Genomic DNA, 19,626 nt, shown 5'->3' with positions numbered 1-19,626 from the left:
CATCTTACAGCCCCCCTGGCATTCCCAGTACCCAGAGGCACAAACAGCCCCCCCAGCCCAATAAATAGTGACTGTCTGTGGCACCTTACAGCCCCCCTGGTATTCCCAGTACCCAGAGGCACAAACAGCCCCCCCCAGCCCAATAAATAGTGACTGTCTGTGGCATCTTACAGCCCCCCTGGCATTTCCAGTACCCAGAGGCCCAAACAGCCCCCCCCAGTCCAATAAATAGTGACTGTCTGTGGCATCTTACAGCCCCCCTGGCATTCCCAGTACCCAGAGGCACAAACAGCCCCCCCCCAGCCCAATAAATAGTGACTGTCTGTGGCATCTTACAGCCCCCCTGGCATTCCCAGTACCCAGAGGCACAAACAGCCCCCCCCCCCCCAGCCCAATAAATAGTGACTGTCTGTGGCATCTTACAGCCCCCCTGGCATTCCCAGTACCCAGAGACACAAACAGCCCCCCCAGCCCAATAAATAGTGACTGTCTGTGGCACCTTACAGCCCCCCTGGCATTCCCAGTACCCAGAGGCACAAACAGCCCCCCCCCCCCAGCCCAATAAATAGTGACTGTCTGTGGCACCTTACAGCCCCCCTGGCATTCCCAGTACCCAGAGACACAAACAGCCCCCCCAGCCCAATAAATAGTGACTGTCTGTGGCACCTTACAGCCCCCCTGGCATTCCCAGTACCCAGAGGCACAAACAGCCCCCCCAGCCCAATAAATAGTGACTGTCTGTGGCACCTTACAGCCCCCCCGGCATTCCCAGTACCCAGAGGCACAAACAGCCCCCCCCCAGCCCAATAAATAGTGACTGTCTGTGGCACCTTACAGCCCCCCTGGCATTCCCAGTACCCAGAGGCACAAACAGCCCCCCCAGCCCAATAAATAGTGACTGTCTGTGGCACCTTACAGCCCCCCTGGCATTCCCAGTACCCAGAGGCCCAAACAGCCCCCCCCCAGCCCAATAAATAGTGACTGTCTGTGGCATCTTACAGCCCCCCTGGCATTCCCAGTACCCAGAGGCACAAACAGCCCCCCCCAGCCCAATAAATAGTGACTGTCTGTGGCACCTTACAGCCCCCCTGGCATTCCCAGTACCCAGAGACACAAACAGCCCCCCCAGCCCAATAAATAGTGACTGTCTGTGGCATCTTACAGCCCCCCTGGCATTCCCAGTACCCAGAGGCACAAACAGCCCCCCCAGCCCAATAAATAGTGACTGTCTGTGGCACCTTACAGCCCCCCTGGCATTCCCAGTACCCAGAGGCACAAACAGCCCCCCCAACCCAATAAATAGTGACTGTCTGTGGCATCTTACAGCCCCCCTGGCATTCCCAGTACCCAGAGGCACAAACAGCCCCCCCAGCCCAATAAATAGTGACTGTCTGTGGCACCTTACAGCCCCCTGGCATTCCCAGTACCCAGAGGCACAAACAGCCCCCCCCCAGCCCAATAAATAGTGACTGTCTGTGGCATCTTACAGCCCCCCTGGCATTCCCAGTACCCAGAGGCACAAACAGCCCCCCCCCCAGCCCAATAAATAGTGACTGTCTGTGGCACCTTACAGCCCCCCTGGCATTCCCAGTACCCAGAGGCACAAACAGCCCCCCCCAGCCCAATAAATAGTGACTGTCTGTGGCACCTTACAGCCCCCTGGCATTCCCAGTACCCAGAGGCACAAACAGCCCCCCCAGCCCAATAAATAGTGACTGTCTGTGGCACCTTACAGCCCCCCTGGCATTCCCAGTACCCAGAGGCACAAACAGCCCCCCCCCCCAGCCCAATAAATAGTGACTGTCTGTGGCATCTTACAGTCCCCCTGGCATTCCCAGTACCCAGAGGCACAAACAGCCCCCCCCCAGCCCAATAAATAGTGACTGTCTGTGGCACCTTACAGCCCCCCTGGCATTCCCAGTACCCAGAGGCACAAACAGCCCCCCCCCCCAGCCCAATAAATAGTGACTGTCTGTGGCACCTTACAGCCCCCCTGGCATTCCCAGTACCCAGAGGCACAAACAGCCCCCCCAGCCCAATAAATAGTGACTATGGCACCTTACAGCCCCCCTGGCATTCCCAGTACCCAGAGGCACAAACAGCCCCCCCAGCCCAATAAATAGTGACTGTCTGTGGCACCTTACAGCCCCCCTGGCATTATCCAGAACCCACAGATTGCCAGTCCGGCCTGCAGACACATGAATCACTTGGTTGGCCCTGGACTCACCAACAATAATCAACACAGAATTTTGACCCAGAAGCCTTTGCGTTCCTTCGTTGAAAAAGATTGGCTCTGGTCCCAAGTAATCGAGAAAAGGCTGACAGGAGACATTACAGCCTATCCTGGATTACTTGAAGCGAGCGCCCAATCAGGATTCCTCGTCACTCCATTGGATTCCATTGGTGATCTGGTCTTTGTTCCAATGGTTCTGCATATAAAAGCTTTGGAAACTGAAGTAACAGTAAAGGGAATTGGTGCTGCACTGGCAGTTCTGGCTTTTGAAATAGCAGAAATCAACTGTTTGGGCTGAAGGAGAATAAACTTCTGCTACATTGAATCAAGAGTCAGAACCAGCAGTGCAGAGACATTAACATGTCACAAGTGATGTTATTGGTCTCTAATACACAGAGTTAATTCTTGGTGTGAAATCTCCTTTATGGGGGAGGGGCTTTACCTGATGAACCGTTCCTTCGATCTCCACGGGAATGATAAAATCTGCATTGTTGACCGGCTGCAAATACACAAAACATTAGAACACTGGGTTAATCTCTGATCTCTATAGACAGTGTGCACAGCAGTATATTATCTACACCACTAGGGGCGCTATATTTTAAAGGTTCTGGGGAATGTCTCAGCCAATATGTTCAGTATGGCAACTCCATACTCCTTCAGATGTATAATTCCAGATCTAAATCCAAATCTAAAATATGTGTGTGGGGGGTGAAGTTATAAAAGACTGTATTTCTGTTTATGGATAGGTGCAAGGTTATACCCAGGGGCCACTGGGGCTGCGCTGTGTAGCATCTTATTGGTTGCCATGGGTTACTGCCCAGTGTTGATAACTGACCCCCAGTGATGTAGCAGATAAGACCCGGTCCTACACAGGCACCCGGAGGGCACACTAAAAGCCAAGCCCCGAGCCCAAAGTATAGGAACCCACTCACCTTGAATGAGCTATGAACCAGGGTCTCATCTAAGTCGATGACCACACAGATTTTGCCAGCGTCCTGCGCTTTTACCTCTGGGAGAAGGTATTTAACAGACGACTGCAGAGAAAGAAAATATAAACAGCTCAGAGTCCCCATCTCAAGTGTTGCGGACTTGTCTGGAAGCAAGTTTAATGCCTTTAGATAGAACTATCTTCCGCCCGCAGCATAAATCAGCCCCAGTTAGAGTAACAGCTACAAGTTATAGTTTTCCAACACCTGAGCTGCCATATTGCTGCATTTCATTGCGCTGGGTTGGAATAAGTAACAACTATTGGCAGTACCCACTGTGACCACAAGATGTCAGCAGAGAGATTTTGGCACAAGGTTGGATAAAGAGCAAAGTACAGGGATCCTTTACACCCCAATTCACCTGCCCAGGTAGCAGCCCGCACCCTTTCACTGCCAGATGCCACAGTTTTATCTCTACTATTGACCCTAAGGGGCTTTCCCTTTGCTTGGAAAAATATGAGTGCACATTATAATTATTAATAATAAAGTCTGCTAATAAAGAGTGAACTCAATCACAATCTCTAGCTGCTGCTGTACTACAACTCCCACAATGCCATGAGATACTGGTTTTAGTAGTACAATAATAGTGGGGGGCTACAGGAATATGACAGCACAGGTCTATAATTATTATCCTCTATTTACCCATGCCTCATTCCCATAAGTCCCTGCCAGGCTGGAGCTTCCAATCGTACGTCCCTATCACATTCACATACACTATGGCCAATGGAATGAGCCTATCCTTGGAAAGTTTTGGGTATTTCTAGACTGCCCAATTGCACACTATGGTAGCCCCGTTACCTGCACATCTCCATTAGTACAAGAAATATCTGAGCCCAGGGGCCTATTCACACCTTGTGTCTCAACCCTTTCTCCTTGTAGAGTGTAAGCTCTTTTGGGCAGGGCTCTCTTCCCCTCTTGTATCGGTTATTGATTGCTTTATATGTTACTCTGTATGTCCAATGTATGAAACCCACTTATTGTACAGCGCTGCGGGATATGTTGGCGCTTTATAAATAAATGTTAATAATAATAATATTCACATTTGGGTTGTGTTGGCACCCTGCCTAGTCTGCAGTGTCATTAACCCTATATTGCCTGTGCCACAATCTCCCTTAAGGGGTTGCTGTTGCAAAATCCAGAATACACACTCGGCCGACTAAGCATGCTGGGAGTTGCAGTGCAATGGTTGAGGAGGCATCCCGGCTGCACAGTTATGTGAGATGTGGGATGCGGGAGGATGTTTGGGTTCCCCGGCAGGATTCCTCCCTATCCTATGGGCAGAGCGGAGGGAGAGGCAGCTGTGCTGGGAGGGATCTGCAGCTGAAACAACACTGAGTGTTTCGTTACGGAACCATAAACAGAGGAGCCTCCAATGTAAATACAGCACAGCCAAAGTCTTGTGATTACAGAATATATCCCCGTGCGTCCAATGGTATATACGTAGGAACAGCCACTAATTATAATTGGGATTAGCTTCAGAATCCACTTACCCCCCTAGTGCTGCACTTACCCAGGTCTTAGCTCTGACCAGTGTCGGACTGGGAACCCAGGGCCCCACCACAAAACCTTAGACCATGGGCCCACTCTCCAAACTATTTTTCATCCACTTCTTACTCAGTCTCTATATTTTCCTATTTTGTTATCTTTACTTACTATAATCTATTCTTCTATATACTTAGTTGCTTTGTTCCCACAGAAAAATAAGTAACGACCATAAATAAGGCCAAATGGCTAGAAGCAGGAGGGCCCACCGGGAATTTTCCTGGTATCCCTGTGGGCCAGTCTGACACTGGATCTGACTCTCTTTACTTGGGTTGCTCTCTTTCCCATGGTCAGGTAAGGGGCGGGGATTAAGCCAGACAGAAAGGAAGGGGAAGCAGCATACACTACAGCAGGAGTAAGAGCTCCCTCTTGTGTTCAACCTGTTTACATTGTCCATATAGATCAATACAATGGGTAATATTCAGTTAGATAAAAGTCACACCTCCTTTCCAGACAAGAGGAAGGAGAGCAGCCCAAGAGACGTACAGAGAAGCACCAGGGACAGCTTTACTCAACAGTAGGTTTCTAGTGTGACCAATGCAAATTGGTGACAATTCCTACCCAAAGCCCCATTCTCAGGCTCCACCCACCTTGGGGACCGACCCATTTTCCTCCACCAGGAGGGGGGCGTTGTTATTGACGGGAAGGGGCTCAGAATCCTCATGGCACAGGCAGCAGAACAGGGAGTGGAAGATGCTGCGGTTCCGAGGCTTCTTCGAAGAGGTGGGGCTCTGAGCACCTGTGAGAGAAGCAGAGGGAGAAAGTGAAGCTAAATATCAGCTACTTACGGTACCCCCCCCCCCCAATATTATATAGGGCCCTAGGCTTCCTATACTGCCAGGCTGCTCCTCTACTCCCATTCCTGGCCTTCATGCTCAGGGCAACAAAGAACGACCAATGGCAAGCTGCAGTGGAAGCCAGAAGGGAATATGATTGGAAGAGATCAGGAATAAAGATCAGGCAAGGGTTACATTACTCTCGAGAGCTCAGACCGGCTCATCGCGCCTTAATCCCTAAATGGTTAACGAGATTTATTTTAATCAGCGAGACAGCAGCTTGCCGAGCGCAGTACAAACACCCACGGCAACGGGGAACCATGTAGCACCTGGCATAGCAACTTCCCAGGGAGAAACCAACAGGCACCAAGATAGGGGGAGGTTAGAAAATTGGGCATTTTCAGGCTCGGTATCACCATCTGCAACTTCTAAGCACCCCACAAATTCATTTAAAATTGCTCAGATGGCTCTTCCGTGCACCTTTGCTAAGTTTGACATTTAATTTTCATGATATTATCAATTTTACACTCCTAATATATATAGGAGAGTATAAGTCCCTCCTTCTGTCTGAGCAGAGAAGCATCCGGAGATGCTTCTTGTAACAGAAAATGAAACCTCTGGCGGCCATCTAGATAGAACAGCAGGGGGCGCTCCCTCAGTCCCTTTGCAAATTTATAATATTAGCAGTGTAAAACTGATAATATCATGAAAATAAATGTAAACTCTGAGCAACTGTACATTCATTTTCACATTCAGCAGGTGGCGCTGTTGTAGCAAAATGCTAAAATCATGAAAACTAAAAATGAAACAAACAAAAAACATAAATTGTATAAGTGCTGAGATGGGTGCTCTGAGCAGTGTTACGTTTGTGTCGGGGGTGGGAAGGGCAGGGCCCACACAGTACACACATATACATGGAAGCTGCCATAGCGCTTTACCATACACAATTGTGACCCAAAGGAACAGCTGGAAGGGCAACTGGAGCTCAGGAGTAAAACAGGGATCATTTACAGATGTTACGGCTGCACCATATAAAGCCATGCTGGGAGTTATGGAGTTTGCCAATCCCTGCTGTTTATCCTGGTCATGTGACTGCTCTGGGGAGCCTTCCTGCTGCTAAAGGGCAACACACCATATATCCATTAACTAGTTCTGCCCTGCTGTAAGGAAGTTTAATTGAAAGAATGTTACTTAAATACAGCGGCACGTTCTTTCTGTGTCACTTTAAGGTCCCCGAGGTGGGAGCACTGTGAGGCCATAAGAGCACTCATACGGAAATATGAAAACAAATCCGCCCCTGCAAAGAATGTGCTTGCAACACTCACGGTAATGCCGAGCAAACACTTCCTGTGTAACCCCTGGCATCCCGCGGGCACGGCCAGCAGCGCGGCACAGGGCACCCAATCTCCTATACTGGGGCTGTTCCTGCTGAATTGTGCTTAGTACAGGGGAATACCTATGTGCCATAGTTTTATGGTATCTCTCTGTACAGGCTATGAGCAAACTTAGGGGGCTGTTCCTGCTGAATTGTGCTTAGTACAGGGGAATCCCTATGTGCCATAGTTTTATGGTATCTCTCTGTACAGGCTATGAGCAAACTTAGGGGGCTGTTCCTGCTGAATTGTGCTTAGTACAGGGGAATCCCTATGTGCCATAGTTTTATGGTATCTCTCTGTACAGGCTATGAGCAAACTTAGGGGGCTGTTCCTGCTGAATTGTGCTTAGTACAGGGGAATCCCTATGTGCCATAGTTTTATGGTATCTCTCTGTACAGGCTATGAGAGCAAACTTAGGGGGCTGTTCCTGCTGAATTGTGCTTAGTACAGGGGAATCCCTATGTGCCATAGTTTTATGGTATCTCTCTGTACAGGCTATGAGCAAACTTAGGGGGCTGTTCCTGCTGAATTGTGCTTAGTACAGGGGAATCCCTATGTGCCATAGTTTTATGGGATCTCTCTGTACAGGCTATGAGCAAACTTAGGGGACTGTTCCTGCTGAATTGTGCTTAGTACAGGGGAATCCCTATGTGCCATAGTTTTATGGGATCTCTCTGTACAGGCTATGAGCAAACTTAGGGGGCTGTTCCTGCTGAATTGTGCTTAGTACAGGGGAATCCCTATGTGCCATAGTTTTATGGTATCTCTCTGTACAGGCTATGAGCAAACTTAGGGGGCTGTTCCTGCTGAATTGTGCTTAGTACAGGGGAATCCCTATGTGCCATAGTTTTATGGTATCTCTCTGTACAGGCTATGGGCAAACTTAGGGGGCTGTTCCTGCTGAATTGTGCTTAGTACAGGGGAATCCCTATGTGCCATAGTTTTATGGGATCTCTCTGTACAGGCTATGAGCAAACCTGTTCCTGCTGAATTGTATCAATACAATTAGGCAATACAAATAGGCAGAACTTTACTCTATATATAAAACAATGAGCATTTTCTCTGCAAACAGTGAGACAGAGAATTAACTTCCCCTTTAAAGTAAAGAGAAGGCTAATCAGCGGCACTAGGATTCTGGCAATAGGATGAATAATTTGCTGGCTTCCTGCAATTGCCATTATTTCATAGTGTAGGACTAGGAGTCAAGTGGCATCGGCCCAAAACCGCAGTGCAATTAGCACTGGCTCCGCCCCCGGGATGAACTTACTGACTGTAATGGAGAGGAGTCACGGGATCATCTTACGCCTTGATATAAAGCGATGGGTAACGGCCGCAGAACAAGGGGACTGGGGCTGCTGTACTCAGGGAAACAGTACGGAATTGGGTGCTGGGAGTTGTAGTTCAACAATATCTGAGGGTCACAGACTGTTCTCCACTAACCTAGAACACTGACCATGTTGGGCAGAGGATTAGGCTATAGGGATACTACGGATAATGGCGCATTTTGTTACCCAAGTGTTTAAGCCTCTAGTGCACCAATGGGTGCTGGGGACTTTGCTGCCCATTGGTAGATCTGGAAAGGTTGGGTGACAATATAGACAATTATGGATCAAACCGACATGCAGTCAGTATGGCCGCCCCTCCCTGGCCTGCTGTGCCCAATGGACTGCTGTTTAGATACAAGGCCTATTTGGACTTTACAGCAGCTCAGCTCTGCTTTACTGCTTTACACTCAGCTGTTAGGGTCAGTTTATAACCCTGACTGCAGGAAATTCCGCAGTTCTGACTCTAGCTCCGACTGTATCCCTTTAAGGTTGCGAGCGCTGGTTACACATTAAAGGGGAGGTGATAACAAAGGATCAAAGTTCACAGCACAGAGAGTTCTGCAAAACTGGGACTTTTTTCCTACAAACGGGAACAAAGTGAAATAATAAATGCGACTTCTGAATTCACTGATGTTTAAAAAAAAAATGTGACTTTTACTTTGATGTTTAGTTTCTTTTTCTTTTCCTTGAGGCGACGCACGGAGTAACAAGTGCCGCACCTGCGCCCTCCTAACCACACAGCGTTTGTAGCTCCTGTCTGGGCCCCTCCCGTGGCACCCACTGGGTGACAGCGATACAGCAAGATAAGGCCTAGAGAGGTTTCCTTTATACTGTGGGTGAGACGGGCGCTGGGGGCGCAGGAAGTGAAAGATTCGGCTAATGGCGGCAGCGTGGGCGTCAGAAGGCATTTAGGTGCCCAGTGTGCCAGTAGCCCTACATGGGACCCTTCATAACAGTAAAAGGCTTTGGCCCCTATAGGATTCTCACTCCGGCCTCAGTGATACCTGGTCATTTCCCAACCGGTGCCAGTTGGGGATTCATTGTTGGCCACTTGGCCAATATGGATGCACAAATCCAGGATTTGGTTCAGGATTCAGCCAAATCCACACTCCTGGCCAAACCGTATTGGAATCCCTAAACCCATGTGACTTTTTGTCATGTAAACACAATGTGCAAACAAGTTGAACCTTTTTTCCCCGCATTCGCCCGAATCTCTCACAAAGGATACGGGGTTCAGACGAATCCAAACAAAGTGGATTTGGTTCAGCCCTAGTCATGCTGATTGGTGGTTAAGGCCGGGGTCGGACTGGGCTGCCGGGACACTGGGAAAATACCTGGTGAGCCCCAGCGGCCCAGACCCGACACTGTTGCCGCTTCTCCTCAATGTCCTACCCTGATGTGTTTAACATAAGGACGCTGGGTTAGGGGGTGCGCAGCGGGGGCCCCTGCAGTGGGGTACACAGAGCCCCCTGGGAAATACTCTCGGATGTAATCCTTACTACAAATCCCAGCATTCCCCTGGCAGCTCAGGGTTATTTGGGGGGTGTGGGACCCCCAGGGTGATAGCCCCGGTGGGCCCTTCACCCTCCCAGTCCAACCCTGGTTAAGGCTCACTGCGCGGATGCAAATGTGCTGGGTGTCAGTATGTTATATACAGCATTCCTTCTCTGTAAATATACATGCATGTGTGCGTGGAAGCTGCCATATTGATTCACATTATGAGAATGTGCTGCAAGACATTCCAAAAATAATACACAACCAGCAGATTGTCGAACTACAGCCCCTAATAACCCTGAGCTGCCAGGGGCATGCTGGGATTTGTAGTAAGGAATATACCAGAGAGTATTTCCCAGGGGGCTCTGTGCATTCCCTGCCAGTATGGGTCCCAACATGCTCTTTCCTTATACACAAACATGCACTTGAACTCAGTGGCCCCAGGAACGGAAAGGGGCAAGTACATTCTTGATACATGAGACACGTGTGCCCCTCAGCGGATTTATTTCTACCAACGGGATCTGTTTTATAGTAAATAGGATTATAATAAAAAGGATAGGAGCACAGACTGGGGGGGTCCTGGGGGGATTCTGAGAAGGGCAAAAAGTCAGTGACTCTGCCCTGTGGAGGGAAGGTAATTACCCCCCCACTATGTTTAACTTTCCTTCCCCTTTAAACAGCAGTAATTGATCCGAGTGCTAATTAGTCCAAGGCTTCAGGTGATGCACACTGTCATGTCATGGAATGGAAATGCAGGAACACATGGCAGTCTGGGCGCCGTTACAGGACGCAGCGTGAGATATACAGTCAGTGTGTGGCTTATACAGACTCTGAATAACCAGAATGGGACGTATTTGCTCAGCCTCGCTCCCTGACCGTGTGTATCCCCTAATGGAACTGCACCAAACAAGGCTGCGCTGAACAATGCGACTTTCTATACCCTGAGCTGCGCTGCGATGAAACAGAACAATGCGGCAGTGAACAGGCAGTAACAGCTCCCATTATGGGCAAACACAATCGGCAAACAGAGGATACAATGGCCAGAGAGATGCTGTCAACACATGGCTGTGTGTGTGTGATAGGGACCTTAGATTGTAAGCTCACTGGGGCAGGGACTGATGGGAATGGGATAGGGACCTTAGATTGTAAGCTCACTGGGGCAGGGGCTGATGGGAATGGGATAGGGACCTTAGATTGTAAGCTCACTGGGGCAGGGACTGATGGGAATGTGATAGGGACCTTAGATTGTAAGCTCACTGGGGCAGGGACTGATGGGAATGGGATAGGGACCTTAGATTGTAAGCTCACTGGGGCAGGGACTGATGGGAATGGGATAGGGACCTTAGATTGTAAGCTCACTGGGGCAGGGACTGATGGGAATGGGATAGGGACCTTAGATTGTAAGCTCACTGGGGCAGGGACTGATGGGAATGGGATAGGTACCTTAGATTGTAAGCTCACTGGGGCAGGGACTGATGGGAATGGGATAGGTACCTTAGATTGTAAGCTCACTGGGGCAGGGGCTGATGGGAATGGGATAGGGACCTTAGATTGTAAGCTCCACTGGGGCAGGGACTGATGGGAATGTGATAGGGGCCTTAGATTGTAAGCTCACTGGGGCAGGGACTGATGGGAATGGGATAGGGACCTTAGATTGTAAGCTCACTGGGGCAGGGACTGATGGGAATGGGATAGGTACCTTAGATTGTAAGATCACTGGGGCAGGGACTGCTGGGAATGTGATAGGGACCTTAGATTGTAAGCTCACTGGGGCAGGGACTGATGGGAATGTGATAGGGACCTTAGATTGTAAGCTCACTGGGGCAGGGACTGATGGGAATGTAATAGTTGTGTATGTTCCACTGGGCCTGGGGCTGATGGGAATTCTGCATATTCTCTGTACAAGGCTGTACAATATGTTGCCACCATATAAATGAAGGATAAGGCACCAAACGGCACCGTTCAGTGACTGCTGTTAGTAAATGCTGATAGAATTGCCTGGGGGTCCTCAGCTTACTCCCCCTGAAAAACCATAATAAAAACATTCTATCCTGCAGCACGATGACAGGGAGAGTATATCTATTTAAAGGGGAACTACAGGCCAATTATAGAAGGGTTTGAGGCATAAGTCCCAAGAGTAAGTTTTGGTCTTCATTTATTATTTCTAGTTTTTTAATTATTTCACTTTTTGTTCAGCAGCTCTCCAGTTTGGAATTTCAGCAGCTATCTGGTTGCTAGGGTTCAAACCTTAGCAACCAGGGAGTGGTTTTAATGAGAGACTGGAATATGAATAGAAGAGAACCAGAGTACATAAATAAGTAATACAAAGTAACAATAACAATAAAACTGGAGCCTCACAGAGCAATAGGTTTTTGGCTGCCGGGGTCAGTGACCCCCATTTGAAAGCTGGAAAGAGGCAAAAGAAGAAGGCAAATCATTCAAAAACTATAACAAATAAATAATGAAGACCAGCTGAAAAGTTGCTTAGAACTTTGCCATACTGGCAAATAAAGAAAATATACAATTGCAATTTGGTGGCAAAAACTCCCGACCACAAATAAATGTCAAATTTCAGATACATTTTTGGCAGTGATGTCTCTGGGTGAGAGAATCCCACAGGCAGGAAGCAGGGGGGCCGCACGGGACCAGCCGAGGATGTGCCCCAGTTACAGGATCCGAGCGGAACCTCCCTGCGTGGGCAGCAACAATGGCCCCTTCCTCCCCACCCACGCACCCAGCTTGGCAGGGCCTTCTCCCTCAGTACCTGCCTCTGGGCCCCAGGCCCCCCCCCGGCTAACGGGCTCACATTGCATTCACTGCAAGGAAATATTCCTCCATCATCTCCAGTTCCCATACAGTACCAGTCACTCTGCCTGCCAGTCTGCTCTGCCTGCCCGGGCAAAGGGGTACCTGCAGCCCCCCAGCTCTAGTTATCCAGTTAGGGGGGGATTTGGGGTGAGTGCTTATTTGTGCCTGGGTACCCCTGGAACTATAGCAGGGTGACTGTTACCCCAATGTTTCTATATATCTGTAACCTTGTTATGGGCTAAGGGGGCCCAGCCTGAAGGCCAGTTAGGGGGGATTTGGGGTGAGTGCTTATTTGTGCCCTGGGTACCCCTGGAACTATAGCAGGGTGACTGTTACCCCAATGTTTCTATATATCTGTAACCTTGTTATGGGCTAAGGGGGCCCAGCCTGAAGGCCAGTTAGGGGGGGATTTGGGGTGAGTGCTTATTTGTGCCCTGGGTACCCCTGGAACTATAGCAGGGTGACTGTTACCCCAATGTTTCTATATATCTGTAACCTTGTTATGGGCTAAGGGGGCCCAGCCTGAAGGCCAGTTAGGGGGGGATTTGGGGTGAGTGCTTATTTGTGCCCTGGGTACCGCTGGAACTATAGCAGGGTGACTGTTACCCCAATGTTTCTATATATCTGTAACCTTGTTATGGGCTAAGGGGGCCCAGCCTGAAGGCCAGTTAGGGGGGGATTTGGGGTGAGTGCTTATTTGTGCCCTGGGTACCCCTGGAACTATAGCAGGGTGACTGTTACCCCAATGTTTCTATATATCTGTAACCTTGTTATGGGCTAAGGGGGCCCAGCCTGAAGGCCAGTTAGGGGGGGATTTGGGGTGAGTGTTTATTTGTGCCCTGGGTACCCCTGGAACTATAGCGGGGTGACTGTTACCCCAATGTTTCTATATATCTGTAACCTTGTTATGGGCTAAGGGGGCCCAGCCTGAAGGCCAGTTAGGGGGGGATTTGGGGTGAGTGTTTATTTGTGCCCTGGGTACCCCTGGAACTATAGCGGGGTGACTGTTACCCCAATGTTTCTATATATCTGTAACCTTGTTATGGGCTAAGGGGGCCCAGCCTGAAGGCCAGTTAGGGGGGGATTTGGGGTGAGTGCTTATTTGTGCCCTGGGTACCCCTGGAACTATAGCAGGGTGACTGTTACCCCAATGTTTCTATATATCTGTAACCTTGTTATGGGCTAAGGGGGCCCAGCCTGAAGGCCAGTTAGGGGGGGATTTGGGGTGAGTGTTTATTTGTGCCCTGGGTACCCCTGGAACTATAACAGGGTGACTGTTACCCCCAATGTTTCTGTATATCTGTAACCTTGTTAAGGGAGGGGTGGGCTGACCAAATGTTGGACAACAGAATGGGCCTGAATTTAAAGCTCTGCCTTATGGAAACCCAGAAAATCTAGAATGGAAACTGTTCAAGTCAGGAGTGGGTTAAACCCGCTGGCATTGTTTCAAAAGTATAGGGAGCTGGCAGCGAAATTGGGCAGAACAAGGCCAAGGGGAATCTAGCTGGTTTGACTGAAAATTTACCCAGAAATCTATAACTTGTTGCAAAACCCCGGGGATTCCTGGGTAGGTGAGTATAAAGATTGTAGAAAAAAGGTCAACATTATTCACTATAAGGACAAATCTTATTTTAATGAATGATTTCTCTCCGTATTGTTATGTGCGCATGGGAGCTGCCATACTGTTTGCTTTGCTATAGAGCTAGTGGCCTATACAGGTGGTCCCATGAATGTGTAGATGAGGCAAGTACAGGTATAAGACCCGTTATCCAGAATGCTCGGGACCAAGGGTATTCCAGATCAGGGGTCTTTCCGTAATTTGGATCTCCATACCTTAAGTCTGCTAAAGAATCAATAAAACATTAAATAAACCCAATAGGGCTGTTCTGCCCCCAATAAGGGGTAATTATATCTTAGTTGGGATCAAGTACAGGTACTGTTTTATTATTACAGAGAAAAGGGAATCATTTAACCATTAAATAAACCCAATAGGGCTGTTCTGCCCCCAATAAGGGGTAATTATATCTTAGTTGGGATCAAGTACAGGTACTGTTTTATTATTACAGAGAAAAAGGAAATCCGCTTTAAAATTCTGAATTATTTGATTAAAATGGGGTCTATGGGAGATGGGCTTTCCGTAATTCAGGGCTTTCTGTATAACGGGTTTCAGGATAAGGGATCCCATACCTGTACCACGTATACCTATTCCCAGGCATAGATACAAACGTGCAGAGAAGGAATCATGTTGTAATTGTAAGTAATATGGGGTAGCAGGGCTGGTTGTAGGGTAGGGCAGAAAGGGAACCCCATTATTAATAGGGTCATTTTGGGACCGGTATACATAGTCCTTTCGTGTATATATCTATATATGGGATGTCCCTCCTGCAACTCCCTGCATCCTCACAATAGCTGGGGAAGCAAATAACAGCCAGAGGGTCACAGGCTGGACAATTTGGTTTATTCCATAGCCCCCCTTGGATGGGGTGGGATTTGGGGGGTTGCCCTTTTGCATTACCAGGTCCAACCAAGGTTCACAAACAGAACATTAACGATTGGCTTGTGGACCTGGCACAAGAACTCACCTACATTCAACCTGTAGAGTCCGAAGACCTCAGCTGCTGCAGAACCCACTTGAGGTTGGGGGAATCAGCTTTAATTCAGAATCCCCAGCACCCTCACCTATAAGTGACCTTTTTATTGTACCCAGACCGGATCATGCAGCGCTGTGACCCAACCTCCAGCCACGGCTCTTTGTGGCAAGAAACTGCTAGTGACCCAGGGTGGCGCGTGGCCCCGGGCCTTGCACAATAAGGTGGGGAGGCAGGCTCAGCAATTTACATGCACAACAGACAAAAGTGCAGAATAATAATAAGGCCCCTAAACTACAAATGCCCCTGTTCTAACAAGTCTTAAAGGGACACTGTCATGATATTTATGGGGCACTTTTTATTTCTACATGACACTGTTACACAGAAAATAATTCCCTCTGCCATTTAACCCTTTATTCTTCAACCAACAAATGTATTTGTAGCTGTAATATTGGTGTGTAGGCGCCATCTCAGTGCATTGTGCCTGAGTCTGAGCTTTCAGCCAGCGCTACACATTAGAACTGCTTTCAGCTAACCTATTGTTTCTCCTACTCCCATGTAACTGGAGGAGTCCCAAGCCGGACTTGGATTTCTTACTATTGAGTGCTATTCTGATACCTACTGGGAGCTGCTATCTTGCTCCCTTCCCATTGTTCTGCTGATCGGCTGCTGGGGAGGGGGGGATATCACTCCAACTTGCAGCACAGCAGTAAAGTGTGCCTGAGTCTGAGCTTTCAGCCAGCGCTACACATTAGAACTGCTTTCAGCTAACCTATTGTTTCTCCTACTCCCATGTAACTGGAGGAGTCCCAAGCCGGACTTGGATTTCTTACTATTGAGTGCTATTCTGATACCTACTGGGAGCTGCTATCTTGCTCCCTTCCCATTGTTCTGCTGATCGGCTGCTGGGGGGGAGGGGGGGATATCAATTTAACTTGCAGCGCAGCAGTAAAGTGTGCCTGAGTCTGAGCTTTCAGAAGGAGCCAGCGCTACACATTAGAACTGCTTTCAGCTAACCTATTGTTTCTCCTACTCCCATGTAACTGGAGGAGTCCCAAGCCGGACTTGGATTTCTTACTATTGAGTGCTATTCTGATACCTACTGGGAGCTGCTATCTTGCTCCCTTCCCATTGTTCTGCTGATCGGCTGCTGGGGGTGAGGAGGGGGGGATATCACTCCAACTTGCAGCGCAGCAGTAAAGTGAGACTGAAGTTTATCAGAGCACAGGTCACATTGCTGTGGCACCATGGGAAATTAATAATATGGCTAGCCCCGTGGGTAAAAGAGATTACAGTCACACCATTAGATCTAAGTGACTGTACTGAAAATATTGTCTGATGATATCCCATCCAAACCAAATGGAAGCCACTCTTACACCCTTCCTGAGGGGCAAATGATCAGCTGAGTGCAATGAGGCCATTGGTTCAGTGCTTATGGGGCAAACACTAGCTGTATTAACTGGGTACAAGAAAAAATGCTTACTTTAGCTCTGTGATTTACTTTCCCTTTAGTTGAGTTAAAAGAATAGCAAAGCCCAGTACCTAAGCGTGTGTTTCACTACACCGGATATTACAAAAGAGCAAAGGAAGCAGCAGCAGCAGCTCACAAAATAGGCCATTTACAGAGAAGAAAGCATGTTCCTATAATAAACCACCTATTGTTCCCCACTCCGGGAGATCTGCAGAGCCGACAGCCCATGGACCGATATCCAATAATAAGGCTTGTTCAATCAGAAGCCTCTCTGCACAATGTGCACCCCACCAATCAAGCCCTATTCAGCGAACTGTTAATCAAGGGGGTTTACTTGTCCTTTAATGTGCCAATGCAGAGCACTAAGGCAGTTGTTCTAGCATTTCCTAAGGGTGATGAATGGGACAGTGGGGGCAATGGTATCTGTAATGTGACCATCACTGATATGATAGAGAATAAGGCAGCAGTGGGCTATAGGCGAGGGGTGGGTGACTGGCACGCTGATAAACATTGGGAAAGCAAATCAGGGATTTATCTGGAAATCACATGGGCTGTAAATGCCGGCAATCCGTAAGCGCCGTTCCACCGGAGAAATAACTGTTTGGTGCCGACATTACAAGCTCAGGGGGAACCAGTAATAATCATGGTTGGTTTCCCCTTAACGAGAGGAGTAACTGTCATTTCTAAAGAAAGCAGGAAAGTAGGGGATGGAGGGAATTCAGCATTCAGTTTGGGATTTGGCCACATTCAAGCTCTTTCTGCAGGATTTAAATGGGGCAGGATCCTTAGTGTTCAGGGGTCCTAAGGCCTGTGGCATACATGGCATGGAATCAAAAAGTCTATGGCACACAATGCGTTGAACCCCGAGGCCTGTGGCACACAATGAGTTGAACCCCGAGGCCAATAGCACACAATGCATTGAACCCCGAGGCCTATGGCACGCAATGTGTTGAACCTCGAGGCCTATGGCACACAATGCGTTGAACCCCGAGGCCTATGGCACACAATGCGTTGAACCCCGAGGCCTATGGCACACAATGCGTTGAACCCTGAGGTTTATGGCACACAATGCGTTGAACCCTGAGGTTTATGGCACACAATGCGTTAAACCCTGAGGCCTATGGCACACAATGCGTTGAACCCTGAGGTTTATGGCACACAATGCGTTGAACCCTGAGGTTTATGGCACACAATGCGTTGAACCCTGAGGTTTATGGCACACAATGCGTTGAACCCTGAGGTTTATGGCACACAATGCGTTGAACCCTGAGGCCTATGGCACACAATGTGTTGAACCCTGAGGCCTATGGCACACAAGGCGTTAACCCTGAGGCCTATGGCACACAAGGCTTTCTGACCACAGCAGTAATAACAGAGAGAACCACAACCATTAAAACACCCTTTCCTGCCTGCAGTTTATTTTCATTTATATTAATAGGAGCGATGAGGCCAAACCCTATTGGCCAGCTGTACCTGTGGTCAAGTTGAAGGGGCTGGCAGTCTGATATAGGGTCACCTTCAGCCTATGGCCTCCGATCAACTTCCTTTCAACCTTATGAAAATCACAGTCCCCCCTGTGCCCCACACTTAGATTATAAGCTCCTTGGGACAGGGACTGAATGTGCCCGAGTGATTCTGTATTTAGCCGAGTGCATAACGAGCAGCCCATTAAATGAATGCAGCTACTAATCAAGGCAGAAGGGAAACAGATCCCCTGCCATCTCCCCCTCCCTCTGCCTCTCCCTGGTGCTTACAAGCCATCGGCTCCAATACTAATTAAAGCTAAATGTCCCTCTCTGGGGTACCTGCAGCGACTCCCCCGGAAAGGGGGCACGTTTGCACCAACCAGCACTAAACCAGAGTTATTTAGAAACCTGCAAATTGGGGCAGTCACTGAGCAAAAAGGTTCAATTCCCCCCCCACCACCACAAAGATATTTTATATCTCCCGAATAACGACAGAACGAATCACAAGGGCAGGGACCGGTGCCAGCGCTGTAGAGACGGCGGCTCAGTAATGATGAGATAATTGATATCACCCACAGCACTCGCACTTCCCAGATTTATACTAAAATGTAATGTAATTGCTGGGGTGGGGGGCATCACAGGAATGATAAGATTGGATTAAAGGACAAGTAAACCCTGTTCCAGGGTGCTAAGTTGGAAAGCACCACCATCCTTCCTTATTTCCCAGGTAGTTCTTGCAGAGGCTTAGAATGGGGGAATGCTATTCTAGTGCACCCTGGTGTACTTTACACCCACCCCAAGCCCCAGGAAATAAGGAAAGATGGCGGGATGGTGCTCCCATTCCAAGCACCAGGGACTGTAGTGGTTCTAGCCTTGGAAATGATTGGCAGGGCAGTTGTTTGGAATCACAGGAGTACCCATGCTGCACTGCTTCCAAGTGATGATCACCTGACACATGGGTGCAACCAATAGCCAATATAATGGCAATGCCACAATGCAGCCCCCGGGCACTGGTTGGGCAGCCCTAATCCAATAAATTAATAAAGCAATGACGATGACTCCTGCCTTAAGCGTCTCATTAATAAATCATCATTTTAGCAACTGGCAGAGAGGCTTCTGTATAACCCCGAGACCCATCCGTAAAGACAGAGACCAGCGGGTGAGAGACCCCCACACGGGAATCCGCTGCTTCCGTTAAATCTGCATTAAAATCAAATTTCTTGCCCAATGTGATTAGGACCAAGGTTCTTAGGCCAACCAATACAAATCCAATCTGGGGATCAGTGTCTGAACCACGAGGAACATGGGTACAAGCCTAAAATTTCATCCAATAGTGATCCTTCCCTTTTCCTGTCCATATTAATTATAAGGTACAAAGGGTACGCGAGGATAAGTCTTATAAAAATGCTTAGGGGCACAACAACATACTGGCAGCTGGGAGCTGTAGTTGAACTGGTGGGACAGTTCATGGCTGGTGTCCCCAGGGGGACAAATGGGACACAGAAGCCACAAGCTGATTTTCACAGCCAGGGAATAGGAATCTGCCCAACATTTAATCAGC

The 19,626-nt window shown here is 48.6% G+C and overlaps 1 protein-coding gene and 1 non-coding gene across 2 annotated transcripts in view; both read right to left on the bottom strand.

Moving 5' to 3' along the window:
* The window catches only part of ctdsp1 (CTD small phosphatase 1), a 37,041-nt gene that overhangs the window by 15,452 nt on the left and 1,963 nt on the right, over positions 1 to 19,626 (bottom strand). The window contains exons 2-4 of the mRNA XM_018097523.2: positions 5,352 to 5,500; positions 3,166 to 3,267; positions 2,676 to 2,732 (exon numbers count right to left, since the gene is read on the bottom strand). Of these exons, the coding sequence (XP_017953012.1) occupies positions 2,676 to 2,732; positions 3,166 to 3,267; positions 5,352 to 5,500 (308 nt within the window). The remainder of the gene's footprint in view (positions 1 to 2,675; positions 2,733 to 3,165; positions 3,268 to 5,351; positions 5,501 to 19,626) is intronic.
* On the bottom strand, positions 2,289 to 2,368 carry mir26-2 (microRNA mir-26-2). The gene has a single exon (NR_049552.1). It is a non-coding gene; the product is annotated as a microRNA mir-26-2 (primary transcript).

Source organism: Xenopus tropicalis, chromosome 9 (genome assembly GCF_000004195.4).
Source record: "Xenopus tropicalis strain Nigerian chromosome 9, UCB_Xtro_10.0, whole genome shotgun sequence".
NCBI lineage: Eukaryota > Metazoa > Chordata > Amphibia > Anura > Pipidae > Xenopus > Xenopus tropicalis.
This window is presented reverse-complemented; position numbering and strand designations above follow the sequence as displayed.